This window comes from Vombatus ursinus, unplaced genomic scaffold (assembly GCF_900497805.2).
Source record: "Vombatus ursinus unplaced genomic scaffold, bare-nosed wombat genome assembly UNPS02014797.1, whole genome shotgun sequence".
NCBI lineage: Eukaryota > Metazoa > Chordata > Mammalia > Diprotodontia > Vombatidae > Vombatus > Vombatus ursinus.
This window is the reverse complement of record NW_020954575.1, coordinates 7597616-7614856: the sequence shown is the minus strand read 5'-3', so window position 1 is coordinate 7614856 and position 17241 is coordinate 7597616. Positions and strand designations below refer to the sequence as shown.

The window sequence follows — 17241 nt, the reverse complement described above, 5'->3', positions numbered from 1 at the left end:
CCTGCACCTTCTTTGATGGGGAGTTGCGGAGGAGGTGGTGGATGAGTCAAAAATGTATGAAGAATTTCTTAACTTTTATTGCATAATTTTATATTGCTTTCTAAAATGACTCGTCCAATTCACAGTTCTACTACCAGTGAATTAATGTGCTTGTTTTCTTACAGTACTGCCAACATTAAATTTCCCATTTTGTCAATTTGATGGATTTAGAGTATTCAGTTTTTAAAACTGTATTTCTCTATATATTCACCAAGTGACGTACTTAATTCTTCAAATATCTGACAATTGTTAACTGGTGTTGATGATCCTCATTACAGAATCATAGATTTAAAATTGGAAGTGACCCTAGAAGTCATCAGATCTAACTCCTTTGTTTTATACATGAAAAAAACGAGGCCCAGAGAAGCCAACTTGCCCATGGTCGCAAAGATGACAAATATCAGAGGCAGAGTTTGTTTCATTTCTGTCTTGCTGCTGTGATACCTACATGTGAATTTTTGTTGTTGTTCAATCAAGTCTGACTCTTCATGACCCCAGCTGGAGTTTTCTTGGCACAGATACTGGAGTAATTTGCCATTTCCTTCTCCAGCTCATTTTACAGATGAGGAAACTGAGGCAAAGAGGATTAAGTGACTTGCCCAGGGTCACACAGCTAGGAAGTGTCTGAAACTGGATTTGAACTCCGGAAGATGAGTCTTCCTGACTACAGGCCCAGTGCTCTATTCACTGCACTGTCTAGCTGCCCTCATAGATAATCAAGGATATAGATTTAGAGCCTGAAGGGACCTCAGAGACCATCAAAACAGAGAGGACAGAGTTTTTCTTCCACAGTATAAGCGTAAGGATGACTGTTCCCATGATGGAGCCAAACACAGAGCTGAGAGACTTTTCACTAAATTAATCTAAACCTCATACCATAGTATCTCCCATGCTATCTTACAGAAGCTAAGAAATAGTTGTTTCCAAATTCTCATACACAAAGTTTCTTGTGTTATCTTCCTCAGACAGGGTCTCACAAATTCTGTACACTTTTTCTCACAGGAAATGTGAAAGGTTCACAGAACCTAACTTCCCAAATATCTGAAAACATTTATACAAATACCATTATATGTTAAGAAAATCTGTCTATAAATGAAACTAAACTTCAATGGACAGGATTATTAACATGTGGAAATTTACTTTAGTGGTTTAAATGTTACCCAACTGGCATATTAAAAAAAAAAATACGTAGTCTCTTTTCTTACATTACCACCCAGTGGCCAAACAGTTTATTAACTTCACAGCACTCAATGGTTACGTCAAATTCTGTTATGAAAGTCCTACTGACTTTCAGGATTTGATGGTGGGGTCTGGGGAAGAAATTACACAGCAGTGATCCTAAAACTATGGTTAATTTAAGATAACAATTCTGTAACATATTACATGTTTTAAAGTGACTAGTTTTAATATTAAGAGGTAGATATTTTATAAAGTACTTAACATAAAAAAAGATACTAAAAAATTTACTCTATGATATTGAAATACTTTATTTAGAAAAGGTCCAAACTATAGTCACTTTCACAAGATCATAAAACAAAAAAAAATTATAAACCATTTGAACACATATGTTTAGTCCTTAATCTGACAATATATACACTGGGTGTATAATAAAGTGGAATGGGTGGAATGAAAAAGGTCAGGCCTGTTCTGTACTTGGAGTATCAGCATGAGGCTCAATAATCAGCCTTGGCTCGATCAGTTCTTTCCAACAAATAGTTATCTGGGGAAAAATGCAAAAAATTAATCAATATGGTGATATTACCTTTCTGGTAGACTGTTCTAGTGAAATAAATTCATTATCAAACATAGTCAACTTTCATAAACCAAAACAATGGAGAACATTGTCTTCTAGTTAGTAAATACCCTGGCTGAGTTATAATAAATTATATGTACATCGGGATATAATGAAATACATGTAACACTAAAACTGAACATATACAAAAACCCTAATAAAACAACTGAAACATGTTTCATTATCTCCCTTCTAGACTAAGCTCAGGGAACATATCCTACTTAAACTTTGTATCTCACATGGCAGAGTGCTTTGCATACAGCAGGGACTTAATAAATACTTGTTGAACTGAATTAATCTTTCATTATTCAGAAGGGTCTTTAGAACCCTGTTCCTCAGACAGAAGACATCTGTTCCCTGTGATTATCAGATGCTAAAGTCACCCCCTCTTTTTGCTACTCTGCATTCCATAGATCTATTCTTTTTTTTTAAAGTATTTTACTTCTTGCTATGGTAAAGCATGGATTTATTAATTTCTATCAGCTGGCCTACAATTACAATGACACTGACTTTCTTAATGATGCAGAAGCATCATTTAATGGCAAAAATGATAAGTCAACTAATAAGCCTACCTGCATAAGCAGCACATGGAGTAAAATAATGTTTCTTATTATCTACTTAACAACAAAATTTCCAGAAATGCACACACAGTGGCAAAAAGTCTATGATACAGAGATCAGAAGTAAAATAGATTGGGTTAGTATATATTCATTCCAATCACATACTCTGAAAGTTGATCTTTTAAAAAATAAGCATGAGAGCTTTCTACCTCTCTTATAAAGTTAGAAAAACCTTTCATAAAATATAGAAAAACCTATGTATTTGAGCTTCCCAATTATTTAAGTTTGGGACAAAATGGGGGTTTACTGTTTATGAAGTTCATCTAAAATACAAAACCTTTAAATGAAGCACTGTCTTAAATGTAAAACTCATATTTTTTCATTTTAGTATTGGCAAAATAAAAAAGTCAATTCATGTCAAAAAAACTTTAAACCTTTAGATTTCAAATATAAGTACTGAAAAGTTTCTGATTGCTCTACTAACCTAAATCAAACATTCTTAAAGACAAAAATTTCCCTAGTTTAAACAAATAGCATAGAAAAAAGCCAAACTATGCTTAACAGAATTACAGAACAACACTACTAATAGAAAGTTTACCACAACAAAAATCCTGGGAAGTCATTGTGTTTAAAGTAAAGCACTAATAAAACTTTTTAAAAAAGAATGATACCAAGTAGTTCCCAGAACAGAAGCATACCCTTTTATCCTGTGACACTGCATACTCCACCACTTCAGTTCCATTTTCATTCTGGTACACCAGGTCAAACTTCCCAGGTTCCTTCACCACTGAAACCACAGATGGGAGAGAGGGTGGGGAGGGGGGAAGTGTAAGTGTGTGCAACTTCTAGGCAATTAAGATATTCTGCTAAACACTATTCTCTTCATTTTACATAGAAGTGTCAGTTGGATAGTTGCTGTGAAGAAGGATAAGAGTCTTTAAAAAGTAGACAGTACAGTTCTAATGTCAAGGAGGTCATTCAAAACTTGTCCACCTCTATGAAAGTTGTTTAAAAGCACTCTAGAAACCCACAGCCAATGTTACAAAATTGGCTCTAAAAGGACTTACCTGGTAAAGAGGAAAGGATTTCTATGTCCACTTCCTGAGCATCAGGATTGTAGTTTATTATTTTCCCCTCCTTCAAAAATAAAAAAGTTTACATCAAAGTTACCTATAGTTTAGTAAACATCTCACTTCAACAACACAGGCATTCCTCAACACAAATAAAACAAAATTTCATTTAAGCCAATACACATTCAAATCTGGAAGACCAGAGACAAACTAAATATCATAATAAGGTATGATTATATGGAACTGAGACTGAACCAACATAGCAGAGCACATTCAGCCAAATGACTATGCACTCATTTCAATAAGGCTGTCATTGTTATCAACTTCTTTGGAAACTCTTTCTTCTTCTGAGCATGAGATGGAAATCCCTAGGGGGAAACGGGGAGATAGCAAAGTTGCATAGTTGGTGCTACATCTTTATTAACCTGAACATCCCTTTGCTCACAAGATTCCATCTTCTCTTCTCCCCAGACACATATTCTGGTACTCAATGCTAGTTTTCCTGCTGTCCTTAACACTGACTGGTCAGTAGGGCCATCCTGATTCTTCTGCTCTGGCCAAGAAATTGCTACTACACATACAACATGGTAGCAGTTGTAGGACAGAGAAACTTGTAAGTAAAAATCAGTAGGACACACTAAAACACTGATGACTCCCCATTCTTGCGTGAGGATCTCCATTACAATATGACCTGAAAAACGTGATGTTATTAAATTAACCAGAATGATCAAGTGAAAAGAGACAGAGAGAGGAGTGGAAAGAGAAGGAAGAGAAACGCAGAGGGGGAGGGGAAAATACAGAAGTTCTTATCAAGATTTTATTATAAAACCAAAATCTTAAAGGCATGTTCTGGAATTTCAAACTCAGACCAATTTCTTACATTTTCCATAACTACTGTGTAAGTTTACAACATAATTAATGAGAATTTTAATGCACTGGGAAATCACAAGAGGAATGGTGCTGAGTGTACTTTGCTAAAGAAATGTACTAATATACCTTAGAAAGACTTTCATTGAGTTATTTTTTAAAAGAAGCAGAGTCAAAGTAACCAAGGATAAATAAACCAACATATTGTTTCTTGATTATTCTGGTTAAATCAAAGTTTTACTGAATTGCAATATGTAATCTGTCAATAGAAAGTCTCAAAGAGATATTAAATAGCTCAATTAAAAAAAAATAAACTTACACACTGACAACTCAAAAGAAATGTTAACATAACTATCATTAGTATAATTATGTAAAACTTTAATCTTAGAATTATCTAAGTTTTTAACAGCTTTTGCTTATAATCACTCAGCTCAAAGTTCACAATGGGAAGTGTCCTGAAAAATATGATGTCATAGATCGACAAGGCTGATTTCAAAAAATGATTTATTTGGATGAAAATGTTCATCCTTTATGAAGTACAAGGGAAAATTCACCCATTACTAGGCTTAAAATAGAGATGATTCCTAAAGAAAGCCAGTTACTTTGTTTATAAATTAATAAGTTTTTCATTCTTCTATCAATTATACTACTCAGTTCAATTTCCTATACTGTCTGTATCTATTAGGCTACAGAGAATCAGCACGATATGGAAAATATAGCACTAGATTTGAAGACCCCTGAATCTGAAACTCACTGAAGACAAATATGAGCTATATGTTCACTGGTAAGTCACTGGCTCTCAGGGTCTCCTCTGTAAAATGGGGATAATAATACACGTGCCACATACTTTACAGACTTGTCAGGAGGAAAGTACTGTGTAAACTTTAAAAAGTAGCACATAAGTGTGAGCTATTATATGAAAGTCTATATAACAACTAAAAACACCAATCCTTTTGAAGGAGGTATCAAACCCTACAAATATGGTTTACAAAGATTACTTCTAAACCATGTGCTCTAAATACCTTTACTTTTGTCATATGACAATTTTAAAATAAGTAGTACCTTGTAACTAGAGACATCAGGAGAATAATCTGCTGTCAATTCCAAAAGCTAAGAAAGATAAACAAACAAAAAAAAGGTATTTACTATAAGCTATATAATTGTTCATTTTTTAAATTCTTTAAATGCTGATAAACATGACAAGAACATTTAGCCATTGCACTGTTGATAACACTGGGGGAAATACTAGAGGTTTTCCATATTAATAAGTAATACCCATTTACCACTGATGGAGCATATGAGGGTGGGACAATACCGAGGGAAGGGGAGAAATACTGAGAGAAATTAGATCTGGAAAAAAATGGGATATGGATTATGGCTGCTCTGGGTCTTCTCATTCTTGAGAAAGGCTGTCTTATAACTTCTCACTTCTAATTCCCCAAGATAGTATAGTAGTGTCAGAATGCTGACCTCTCCTACTTCATCTGCCCAACCAACATGTCTAACAGATGAGTGAATGGCAGAGGTAGAAGTGGGAAATAATTTTAAGCTATTTTGTTACATAATCCAATAGACCTGGGGGTTTGTAATTTTTTGTAACAGGGCTTCCTTCGGTAGTCTGGTGAAGCCTGTGGACTCCTCAGGATCATTTTTGAATGTGTAAGATAAAATACATAGAATTGCCAAGAAAACCATTTATATTGAAATTTGTGTTGTTTTAGTCACACCCATGATGCGAATTGGAACTTTCTGGACAAAGATACTGACGTGGTTTACCAGCTCATTCTATAGACGAGGAAACTGAGGCAAACAGGGTTAAGTGACTTGCCCGGGGTCATACAACTGTCTAAGGCCAAATTTGAACTCATGAAGATGAGTCTTCCTGACTCCAGGCCAGGCACTCTATCCACTCACTGTACCACCTAACTGCAAAAACATTTTTTTTTTCAAAGTTCACAGACCCCAAGAAATCCATGGACCCCAGATTAAGAACCCCTGCAATATATTCTAGTTGTTTAGGTCATTTAGACGTTAGGAGGAAAAATACCTTAAATGCAATCTTTTCCCCTACCCGAGGGGGTGCTGCTAATTGAGGAAGTAAACTGTAGTCCTTCTGAGGCGTCTCCACTGGATTCTACAAAAACAATGGTGTCTATGAAGAGTTGACCCTTATCACCAAGACCAGCCCTTTACATTTATTCCTGAAACCATCTCTTTCCATCTTTCCCAGATTATTGCCAGCACTATCATCCTATACATCTTTCTTTAATCTTTAATCTCTCCCCATTTAGCGGTTCCTTCCTTGCTGCTTAGAATCATACTTAAGTCTCTATACCACTCTCTCATTAGATCCTTCCATCTCCTTACTGCTGTTTGTCCTTCATTTTTGAAGAGGACCATGACATCGGGAAGGTAATGCCATGACATGCATGTGAATTGGATTTAAGTGAGAGAGGACTATGCAAATTCACCAGGCTCACTTTATCCTCCGGAGCCAGCTCCATCTCCTTAAGCTTTTTCCTCTCTCTCCTCTCCTTTTCAGCTAAATTTCTAGAAAAAGCTATCCACATTCATTGCCTCCACTTTCTGTCAACCCTTTGCAATGTCTTCCAACCTCATTATTCAATTAAAATTGCTTTCTTCAAAGTTACCAATGATCTCTTAGTTGCTACATCTGATGACTTTTTTTCAGTCTTCATCCTTTCCAATCTCTTCGCAGCATCTCCCACTACTCTCTACCCTCTTCCTCTGGATCCTTTCTTGCTCTGGGTTTTCATAGCAATGCTTTACCTAGGTTCTCCTACTACCTGTATGGCTACTCCCTCTTGGCCTCCTTTTTTTTTTTAATTAATTTATATTTAGTTTTCAACATTCACTTCCATAAGATTTTGAGTTTTAAATTTTCTCCCCCTTCCACTTCTCCCCGTCCCCAAGATGGCATGCATTCTGATATAGGCTCTACATACACATTCATATTAAACATATTTTCACATTAGTCATGTAAAGAAGAATTAGAACCAATGGGAGGAACCATGAGAAAGAAGTGACAAAACAAAACAACAATAAAAAAAGAAAGCAAATAGTATGCTTCCATCTGCATTCAGACTCCCAAGTTCTTTCTCTGGATGTGAACAGGATTTTCCGTCATGATTCTTTTGGAACTGTCTTAGATCCTTGCATTGCCCTTCCAGTCTCCTTTGCTGGGTCATTATCTATATCAGGGTGCCTAACTCTGGGTACACCACTAGGCTTTCCAGAGCTCTCTATATTCTTTCACAGGCTTAATTAAAATTTCTGTTCAGATGACTCCCAGATCTATATATCCAGTCCCAGGATGGCCCTTGAACTTTGGTCAAGCATTTTCAAACGCCTATTGGACACTTCCAACCAGAAGTTTAGTAAGCACCTCTAACTCAATAAGTCTAAAACAGAACGCTAAATTCCCCCTAAATGTACCCTTTCCCTAAACATTCCTATTTTGCCTAGGACACCACCATTATACTAGTTTCTCAGGTTTATAACTTTAGTATTCTCTCTCCACATTGCCTCATCCTCTCTCATTTTATATACCTAATCAGTTATCAAATCTTGTTTATACCACTATAACATCCTGGTACAGGATCACCTCATCACCTCAGCATGGACTACTGCAAATTCTTCTAACTGGTCTCCTAGTCTCAAGTATCTCTCCAATCCATTCTCCACTTAGATGTCCAAATTATTTTCTTCAAGAACAGGTCAGACCACATCACTACCCTAACTCCAACTCCAATTTACACCTTATCATTTCTAGGATCAATTCTAAATCCCTGTTTGGCTTTTGAAGCACTTCGTAGCCTGGGGCCCACCTACCTTTCCAACCGTCTTTGACATTATTCTTTTTCCCCTGCACTGTTTGGTCCACCTAGACCAGCCACCTTGCTCTTCTTCACCCAGGGCATTCCATTGTCCATTTCTGTGCCTCTGCACTGGATGTCCTCCCTCCATGGCTGGAAGGTTGCCTCCATGCCTCCTCACCTGAGCCTTTTAAATCCTGATTCTTTCAAAACTCAGCTCAAAAGCCACCTTCTACGTGAAACATGTCCTGAGCCATCCAGCTCCTTGTGCCCTAATCCCCAAAATTAACTTGTATTTATACTTAAACACACATACAAACATAGAGTCTCCCCCAACAGAGTTTTTAATCCTTGAGGGTAGAGACTGTTTCATTTTTGTCTCTGTATCCCTAGCACAATGACTGGCATATAAGCAGATACTTAATAAATGCTCAATGACTAACTGATTTCATTAGCAGTAATAAATACTGAATAGAAAAACTCCAGGCTCACCATATCTCAGGCTGGTTATATATGTAGGGAGTAAAAATAAATAGATAAAAGAAGAAAGGAAGGCTACCCACCTGGATAATAATGGAAGTGTTTTTCACTACTTCAGTTAATTGCTGCTGTTTCTGGGATTCACCATTAAACACATAATTAATGTTTCCCCCTCTCCCTCGTCCTCTGATTCCACGAAAACCTCGTCCCCTAGGTCCCCTCCAGGGGAAAATGTCTTCCCCTCTTCCCCTCCCCCTTCCAAAACTGCTGGGATGAGAAGCTGCTTGTAGAGCCAGAGGTGTCAGCTGTTTCCCACTATTCCCCAATACTGGCTTATCCCAGAGATCGGGGTATCGCATCTCCTGTCTTGTTCCTAAGTGATTGTCTGTATCTGGACCATTTCCCTGTGAAGATCCTGGAGATACTCCAGTTCCAGTCGGTGGAGGAGCCAATGCTGGAGTTCTCTTTGGCACCCTGCTCTGGTCATCTGAACTGGAACTGGAATCCAAACTAGAGGATGATGCTTGAGTTCCTTTGCCCTTGACAGAGGGTGCATTACTGCCAATGCTGGTAATAAGCCTATCTGCAGTTGGGTGAGAACCAGTTGGTTTTGATGTGATAAATGATGGCTTCTCTATTAATTTCTTGCCACCAAGACTTGTCTTGTTGTGGCTATCATCTGATGATGTGTCAGAAGAATCAGAATCTGATGAGGTATCAGGGTTAGCTTTAGCAGACAAGCCAACATCCTTTTTCCTCTCGGTTTCAGCTAAATTCTTTTTACTGGAAGCACTCTTCTGAATACTACAGCTCTTTTTGGTCCGTTCTGGCAATGTCTTTGCTTTAGAAGGCTTTGGAGATTTTTTCTGCTTCTTATCTTCAGCTTTCCCTTCCTTCTCCTTCCCTAGTTTTTTGGGGGTCCATTTGCCATTATTTTCACTTCCTCCTTCATTCCTTTTTCTCTTCTTGTTTTTCTTCCTTGTGCCTTGATTTGGTTCTAGAGAAGAAGAGGTTTCACTGATCTCTCCCCTTTTCCAATGCTTCTCTGTGTACTGATCATTTTCTGCATCAGACTCTTCTTCTTCCTCCCAGGTGGTTCTCCTCTTTCGTGCTTTTTTGTATGAATAACTGAGTCCATTACTGACTGCTACAGAGTTCTCAATAATTTCAACATCTTCTAATTTAACTCTGTCAAAAGAGTAAGAGAAGGCTAGGTCAGTGAGAAACCTGTGACAATTTTTCCATACGAAAGCACTATGAACTACTCAAATTCTATATCAACATTCAATAGAAAAGTTACCAGTCTCCAAGACAGTAGTTGTAATTGCTTTCATGGATATGATTAATACAATCAAATCTTAATCATCTAATGATGAAAAGAATAACATAAATAACCTCAAAGCTTAATATAAAGGTGGTGTTTATATTTGGTTTTAGAATGCAATTTTTAAAACCACTACAAATTTATTTTCATATCATATATTTAGTAAAATGTTAAGTTTATTGGAATTTGAGTACATTCACTGGTGAGGCAGAGACAGTCCAGAAAAAAATTCTATGATATTTTACCCAAAACACTGCACTGACAAACTTTCACTTAATATTTTACCATACCCACAGTCGCTGCAGGGGCCATCCCTCTATATAACTCACTGTGGCATATCACAACTAGAAGACAATCTTAGCACACCTTCTCACCCAAGGACTTCCTTTGCAGAAAATGCAATTTGCATTTTGATGACAATTTTTAGTAGCCCATAAAGGACTACAGAATGATATATTATGAGTTAAAAGAGGAAATATTAGTGAACAATGTAAATGAACTATAACTTAAATTTATATCATGCTTTACTGTTACAAAGCACTTTGTTAAACATGGTCTAATTTGATCTTCACCGACAGCCCTGTGAGGCAGCTGATACACAAGTATTATAATCCCCACTCACAGATGAAGAAACAGACCCAGAGAGATCAAAAGATCAGCCTAGGTCACATGGCTAGCAACTGTCAGAGCCAGGCATGAGTCTAGATCTTTTGACTCTAATTCTATCATTTTTTCAACTAAAATGACAAATGAATGGATTACAAATATTCTCTAAGGGATTAAAAAAAATCACACTGGAACGCTGTTATTAAAGAATAATAAATACACTGATGTATTCACATGTGGGGCAGGCAGGTGGCACAGTGGATAGAGTGCCAAGCCTGGAGTCAGGATGACTTCTCGTCATGAGTTCAAATCCCACCTTAGATACTTACTAGCTGTGTGACCCTAGGTAAGTCACTAAACACTATTTGCCTCAGTTTCCTCACCTGTAAAATGAGATGGAGAAGGAAATGGCAAACCACTCTAATATCTTTGCCAAGAAAACCCCAAATGGGGGTCACAAAGAGCTGGACACGACTGAAAAATGACTGAACAACAAAAATTCATATGTGGATATCAGCAACAAATGATCTACAATCATTCTCTAGGAATTCATAGCACACAAGTTCATAGATATGAACAAATCAAGACCAATATAAAAGCTACTAAGATTAATGAAGAGAGAAATATAACACCTTGAAATACTATCCATTCAAATGATAAACACATATCACTGTTACCACCACACAAGAGCAATGAAGCTGTCCTATAAGTTCACTTTCCAGCTAATCAACAAATAGGACAAATTAAGTCCTAGCAACAGCAAGCCTTAAAAGAAATTCTTTAAGAATAATATAAATGAGGGGCAGCTAGGTGGCCCAGTGGATAGAACCTTGGAATCAGGAGGACCCGAGTTAAAATCTGGTCTCAGACACTTGACACTTACTAGCTGTGTGACCCTGGGCAAGTCAATTAACCCCAATTGCCTAAGCAAAAAAAAAGAATAATACGAATGTTTTGCATAGTTGAATATGTATAACTTCTACCAAATTGCTTACTGTCTCAGGGAGGAGGGAGGTGAAGGAGGGAGAGAGAAAATTTGGAACTCAAAAAACTTTTTTAAATAAATGTAAAAAATTGTCTACATGTAACTGGGGGAAAATAAAATATTTTTTAAAAAGCATAATATTAAGTTCTTTATGTTGATGCAGTAACAAGGATGGAGTTTAAATTCTGTCATAAGCAACAAAACTGAACTTAATACAACTAAGTCAAAGACTCATTTCTAGGCAGCTTGGAAAATAATCCCAAAACTTTTCCCATAAAAATGGCAATAAACACATTTAATAATTATTTTGAAGCACTTGATGTGTGCTCAGCATTAAATAAAACCCAAAATCAATAATTACGGTCCCTGTTTTCAAGAGACTTAAAATCTACTTAGGGTGACAAAATTTATTAATCAATTAACCAATTAAGACACATTTGCTGATGAGGAAAAAGCTATGTTAGGTCCTGGAAAAAGCAAAAAATTTTTAGAGATAGCCTTTGATTTAATGGATCTTAGAATCTAGTAGGGAAATAAACATCAACACAGATATTGAGCTATTATGTAAGGTGGAAAGCGGAAGGTCATGAATAAAAGGTAGTTTATAATCAAATACTAAATTGGGTGGTAGACAGTCTTTACTGTGGTTCTATGTCCCCATTCAGGCTTTCATTACTTAGTGCTACAAGAAATCAAAGAGCCAGAAGACTAAAGTAAATGTCCTAGATTCCAAAATGACTGCCATTCTGAAGCAATAGTTATAAATTTATACTGGTAATCTAGTTTTAGGAGGAGAGAAAATAATCTCCCACAGAGCTGGATGTTTATCTAGAAATGAAACATAGATCTACAAGGATGCCCACCATAGATAGATGTAACTACAGTAGCCTATACCAAAAAGCCTATACAAAATACAAAGTCCCCCAGAAAAGCTATCAAAACTAAACTAAAAATAGAAAAATGCTTATTAAGCATCAAGGGCTTCCTAGTCCTTTGCTAGGCACTGTAGGACATACACAAGTACCATACCACCTGCCTTAAATCTTGTTGGGCAGATCAGATTAGGATTCTTTAATTATATACTAGCTTGAATAGCAGAATGGTAACCACATCCCTGTACGGGCCAAGCAATCATTAAAATTGTGTGGTACAGACAAGTGCTAAAGAAGGAACTATCTGGGGGGCAGCTAGACGGTGCAGTGGATAGAGCTCCAGCCTTGGAGTCAGGAGGACCTGAGTTCAAATCTGGCCTCAGACACTTGACACTTACTAGCTGTGTGATCACGGGCAAGTCACTTAACCCTGATTGCCCCACCAAAAAATAAAAAAATAAATAAAAAAAAGAAGGAACTATCTGGATGCTGAGGTGAAAATAACTACTACATCCTAGATTACAGGATATCTCTCCAGGATAGAAAACTGGGCACAGTCTGGCATGCACTCGATATCTTGGAAAAGCAGATTTCAATGGGTTTAAGAAAAAATAAGTAGGATCCCAAAAAAGCAAAATGCTACAGGGAAAGGCAGCTTAGTGGGAATGAGAGATGTTTAAGAATGAAATTCTGAAGTTGACACTTAATAAGAAGGCACTAACTCCTTGGGGGCAGCTAGTTGGCCCAGTGGATTGTCTTAAAAAAAAAAAAGGCACTAATTCCACTGAGTTTAAAAAATGGAATTTACTGAAAGAGACTGATGTGGATGCACAGGGAGCAAACTAACCAACTTAGACTTAAAAAAGAAATGTACAGAAGATAGAAGCCAGGTAAGAGAAGAGAAAGGGCAGTTAGGTGGTGCAGTAGATAGAGCACTGGGGTTTGGAATCAGAAGATTATCTTCATGAGTTCAAATCTGATCTCAGACATGTACTAGATGTGGGACCATGAGCAAGTCACTTAACCCTGTTTGCCTCAGTTTCCTCATCTGTAAAATGGTCTGCAGAAGGAATTGGCAAACCATTCCAGTATTTTTGCCAAGAAAATGCCAAATGTCACAGAGTCAGACATAACTGAAATGAATGAACGACGAAAAAGAGAAATATAAGAATGTGATACAGTCCAATAAAAAACTTCCAAGTAATGCTGAAGTTCTGAATGAGTTGAAGAAGCTGGTGAAAGAAGCTAAGGACAAAAAAAAAGTATTTTATAGTTATACTGGGAGAAAAAGAAAGAATGATTAGTCAGTCACTAAACATTTATTAAGTGCCAACTATGTGCCAGGCATTGTGCTAAGTGCCAGGGATACAAAGAAAGATGAAGTCCCTGCTTTCAAAGAGTTCACAATATAAGGGGGAGACAATATACAAATAACAATGTACAAAGAAGCTATATAGAGAATAAACTGGAAATAAGCATCAGAGGGAAAGCACTACAATTAAGAGGGATCAGAATACTTCTTGTAGAAGGTAAGATTTTAGCTGGGAATTGAAGGAAACCAGGTAAGTCAGGATACAGAAATGAAGGAAGAGCACTCTATGCAATGGGGACGGTTTGAGAAAATGCCCGAGTTGGGAAATGAAGTGTCCTGTTTGAGAAACAGTGAAGCTAGTTTTACTGGATTAAAGAGTTTGGGGGCTGGGGGCATAAGGGATAAGAAGACTAGAAAGGTAGGGAAGGGGAGTTTATGTTTAAACGTCAAACCGAGGATTTTCTATTTAACCCTAGAGGTGACAGGGAAGCACTAGATTACTGCGTACTGGGGAGAATGACATGGTCAGATCTGTGCTTTAGGAAGACCACTTTGACAGCTGAGGGGAAGATAGGACTGAAGGAGGGAGAGACTTGGGGCAGAGACCAATCAAGAGATTACTGTAACAGTTCATCTGACTGAAGTAATGAGGGCTTGTACCAAGGTGGTGGCAGTATCAGAGGAAAGAAGAGGGCATATATGAGAGAAAGCAAAATCTGTAAGTCTTGGTATCAGATTGGATATGGAGGGGTGAAGAAAGAATGAGGAGCTGAGACAACACCTAGGTTGCAAGCACAGGGAACGATAGAAGGAGTGGCACCCTCAACAATAATAGGGAAGTTTGGAAGGGGTGAGTTATGGGGAAGAAAGATAAAGAGTTAAGCTTTGGACATGAATTTAAGATGTTTACAGGACATCTAGTTCAAGGTATCTAATATCTGATAGACAACTGGAGTTGCAAAACTGAAGGTCAACAGAGAGGATGCTAGATTAGATTTGCTAGATAAGTAGATCTGAGAATCATCAGCATAGGGATGCTAATTTAATTTATGAGAGTTGATGAGATTACCAAGTGCAATAGTGTGGAGGAGAAGAGAGCCCAGGACAGAACACTGAGGGATGTTCATGAGCAGTTGGATGAAGATCCAGCAAAGGAAAATAAGAAGGAAAAGTCATATAAGTAGGAAAAGAATCAGGACAGCACAGTATCTCAAAAAATCTAGAAAGACCAGAATATCAAAGAGAAAAGAGTAATCAACAGTGTCAAAGGCTACAGAGAGGTCAAAAAGGATGAAGATTAAGAAAAGTCTGGGGCAGCTAGGTGGCTCAGTGGATAGAGCACTGGCCCTGGAGTCAGGAGGACCTGAGTTCAAATCTAATCATAGACACATAACATTCACTAGCTGTATAACCCTGGGCAAGTCACTTAACCCCAATTGCCTCACTAAAAACAAAAAAAAAAAAAACCCCACAAAAGGCTGTTAGATTTGGCCATTAAGAGATCACTAGCAACTTTGGAGAAAGTTTTGGTTGAACGATGAGGTCAGAAGCCAGAATGTAGAGAGTTAAGAAGAGAGTGAGAGGAAAGGAAGTATAGGCACCTATTATATACTGTCTTATCAAGGAGTTTAACAATGAAAGGCAGGAGAGGTATGGGATATTAGTTAGCTGGGACAGATACAGCAAGTGAAGGTTTTTTGAAGATGGGGGATATATGGAAATGTTTGGAGGCAGTAGGGAATAAGCCAATAGACAAAGAGAGACAGAATTAGAGAGGGAGTAGGGATGATAAAGGAGAACAATTTGCTGGAGAAGATGGAATGGAATGGGATCATTTGTACATGCAGAGGAGTTAGCCTTGACAAGAAGAGCCAATTCTTCTTGGGTGATGGAGTGAAGGCGGAGATAGTGGCAGAAGGCATGTAAGTGATGTGAGATAAGGAGAGAAGAGGGAGCTGCAAATGGCCTCATTTTTTTCTGTAAAATATGAGGCAAGACTCTCAGTGGGGAGGGTGGGAGGAGGAGGAACCATGGAAGGTTTGAGGAGGGATGAAAAGGTTTAGAAGAGCCCCTGTGGAGAGTGTGATAGTGAGTGGATAAGGGAGGTGTAAGACTGTCTAGCAGCACTGAGGGCCCAGTTGAAGTTATAGAACATAAAACTGTAGTGGACCCAGTCAGCATGGTTTCACGATTTTCCCCAGTTTCAATCAGCAGCATGTGCAAAGGAGTGAAGGCAGCAGATGGTGGGAGTGACCCAAGGCTGAGATTTGGCAGAGCAAGATCAATAATACAATAAGGAAGTCACAAAGGCTCAAGAAAAGAGGACAGGGTGGAGTTGAGATGGAAAGGACGGTGATAATTGACAAAAGAGAGAAGACAGAGCTGCATAGTTCTTTTTGTTTACATTTTCTCGGTAAGGACCATGACTTTCATGGTAAGGACCACAACTCTTACAAAATGGGAGCTGATAATCAAGATAAGTAGGAAGATAATGAGAGAACACTGAGTTGCCCTTGACGATGAATTCAAGTCTCTGGGCCCAGATGAACTCCGTGCTCATGTTTTTAAAGAATTGGCAGATGTGACTGATGAGACACTTACTGTCAGTGATTCCTGAAAGATCATGAGAAATGGGAGATTAGGTAAGGTCAAATGTGCTGATTTTCCAAAAAGGGAAGCCTATAAATGATATGCCAGATAATTTTACTTTTGGTTTAGCAAATACCTAGAAACAGAAAAAGTGAGAACCAAAAGCCAGCTTGGGGTCATCAAAATTAGGTTATGCCAGCATTTCTTGCCTTCTCAATGCGTGGGGGAAGGGAGGGAGAGAATTCAGAACCAAAAATAAATTTTTAAAAATAATATGAAACTTTGAAAAAAATTAGGTCATGCCAGACTAACATTATTTCCTCTTTGAGCAAGATTATTGAACTACTAGATAAGGTGAATGGTATAGTTTAATTAGATTTTAGCAATGCTTTTGATAAATTATACTATTTTTGTATGGTGATGAAGAGGGGAGAATTAATACATTGAATAACAAAATCAGGATCCAAAACAATCTTAACAGGCTAAAATATTGGGCTGAATCTAATAAAACGAAATTCAATAAGGATAAATGTTTTACAGTTGGGTACAAAAAAAAAATCAACTCCATCAGTATCAGATAGGGCAGGAATGGGTAAAAAGCAGTGTGGATTTAATGGATCACAAACTCAGTGAGTCAACAGTGTGACATGGGTAGGCAAAGTCAGTAATGCAACTTTGAGCTGAATAAGAATTTTTGTTGTTATTCAGTCATTTTAGTTGTGTCCAACTCTTTGTGACATAGTTAGGGTTTTTTTTTTTTCATAATAACCCTATGAGGTAAGTGCTTTTATTATTAACATTTTCCAGATAAAAACTGAAATGAGAGAGATTAAAGAACATTCCCAGAATAACAACCAGTACATGAGTGAAAAAGGATTCAGATCCTGATGTTCCTGACTCTAAATGTGT

At 37.5% G+C, this 17241-nt stretch overlaps 1 protein-coding gene across 1 annotated transcript in view; it reads right to left on the bottom strand.

The window, feature by feature from the left end:
- Positions 1 to 1501: 1501 nt before the first annotated feature.
- Positions 1502 to 17241, bottom strand: part of COIL (coilin) — a 30643-nt gene continuing 14903 nt past the window's right edge. The window contains exons 2-7 of the mRNA XM_027870276.1: positions 8728 to 9832; positions 6376 to 6462; positions 5391 to 5438; positions 3459 to 3528; positions 3090 to 3178; positions 1502 to 1759 (exon numbers count right to left, since the gene is read on the bottom strand). Of these exons, the coding sequence (XP_027726077.1) occupies positions 1676 to 1759; positions 3090 to 3178; positions 3459 to 3528; positions 5391 to 5438; positions 6376 to 6462; positions 8728 to 9832 (1483 nt within the window). The 3' untranslated portion in view covers positions 1502 to 1675. The remainder of the gene's footprint in view (positions 1760 to 3089; positions 3179 to 3458; positions 3529 to 5390; positions 5439 to 6375; positions 6463 to 8727; positions 9833 to 17241) is intronic.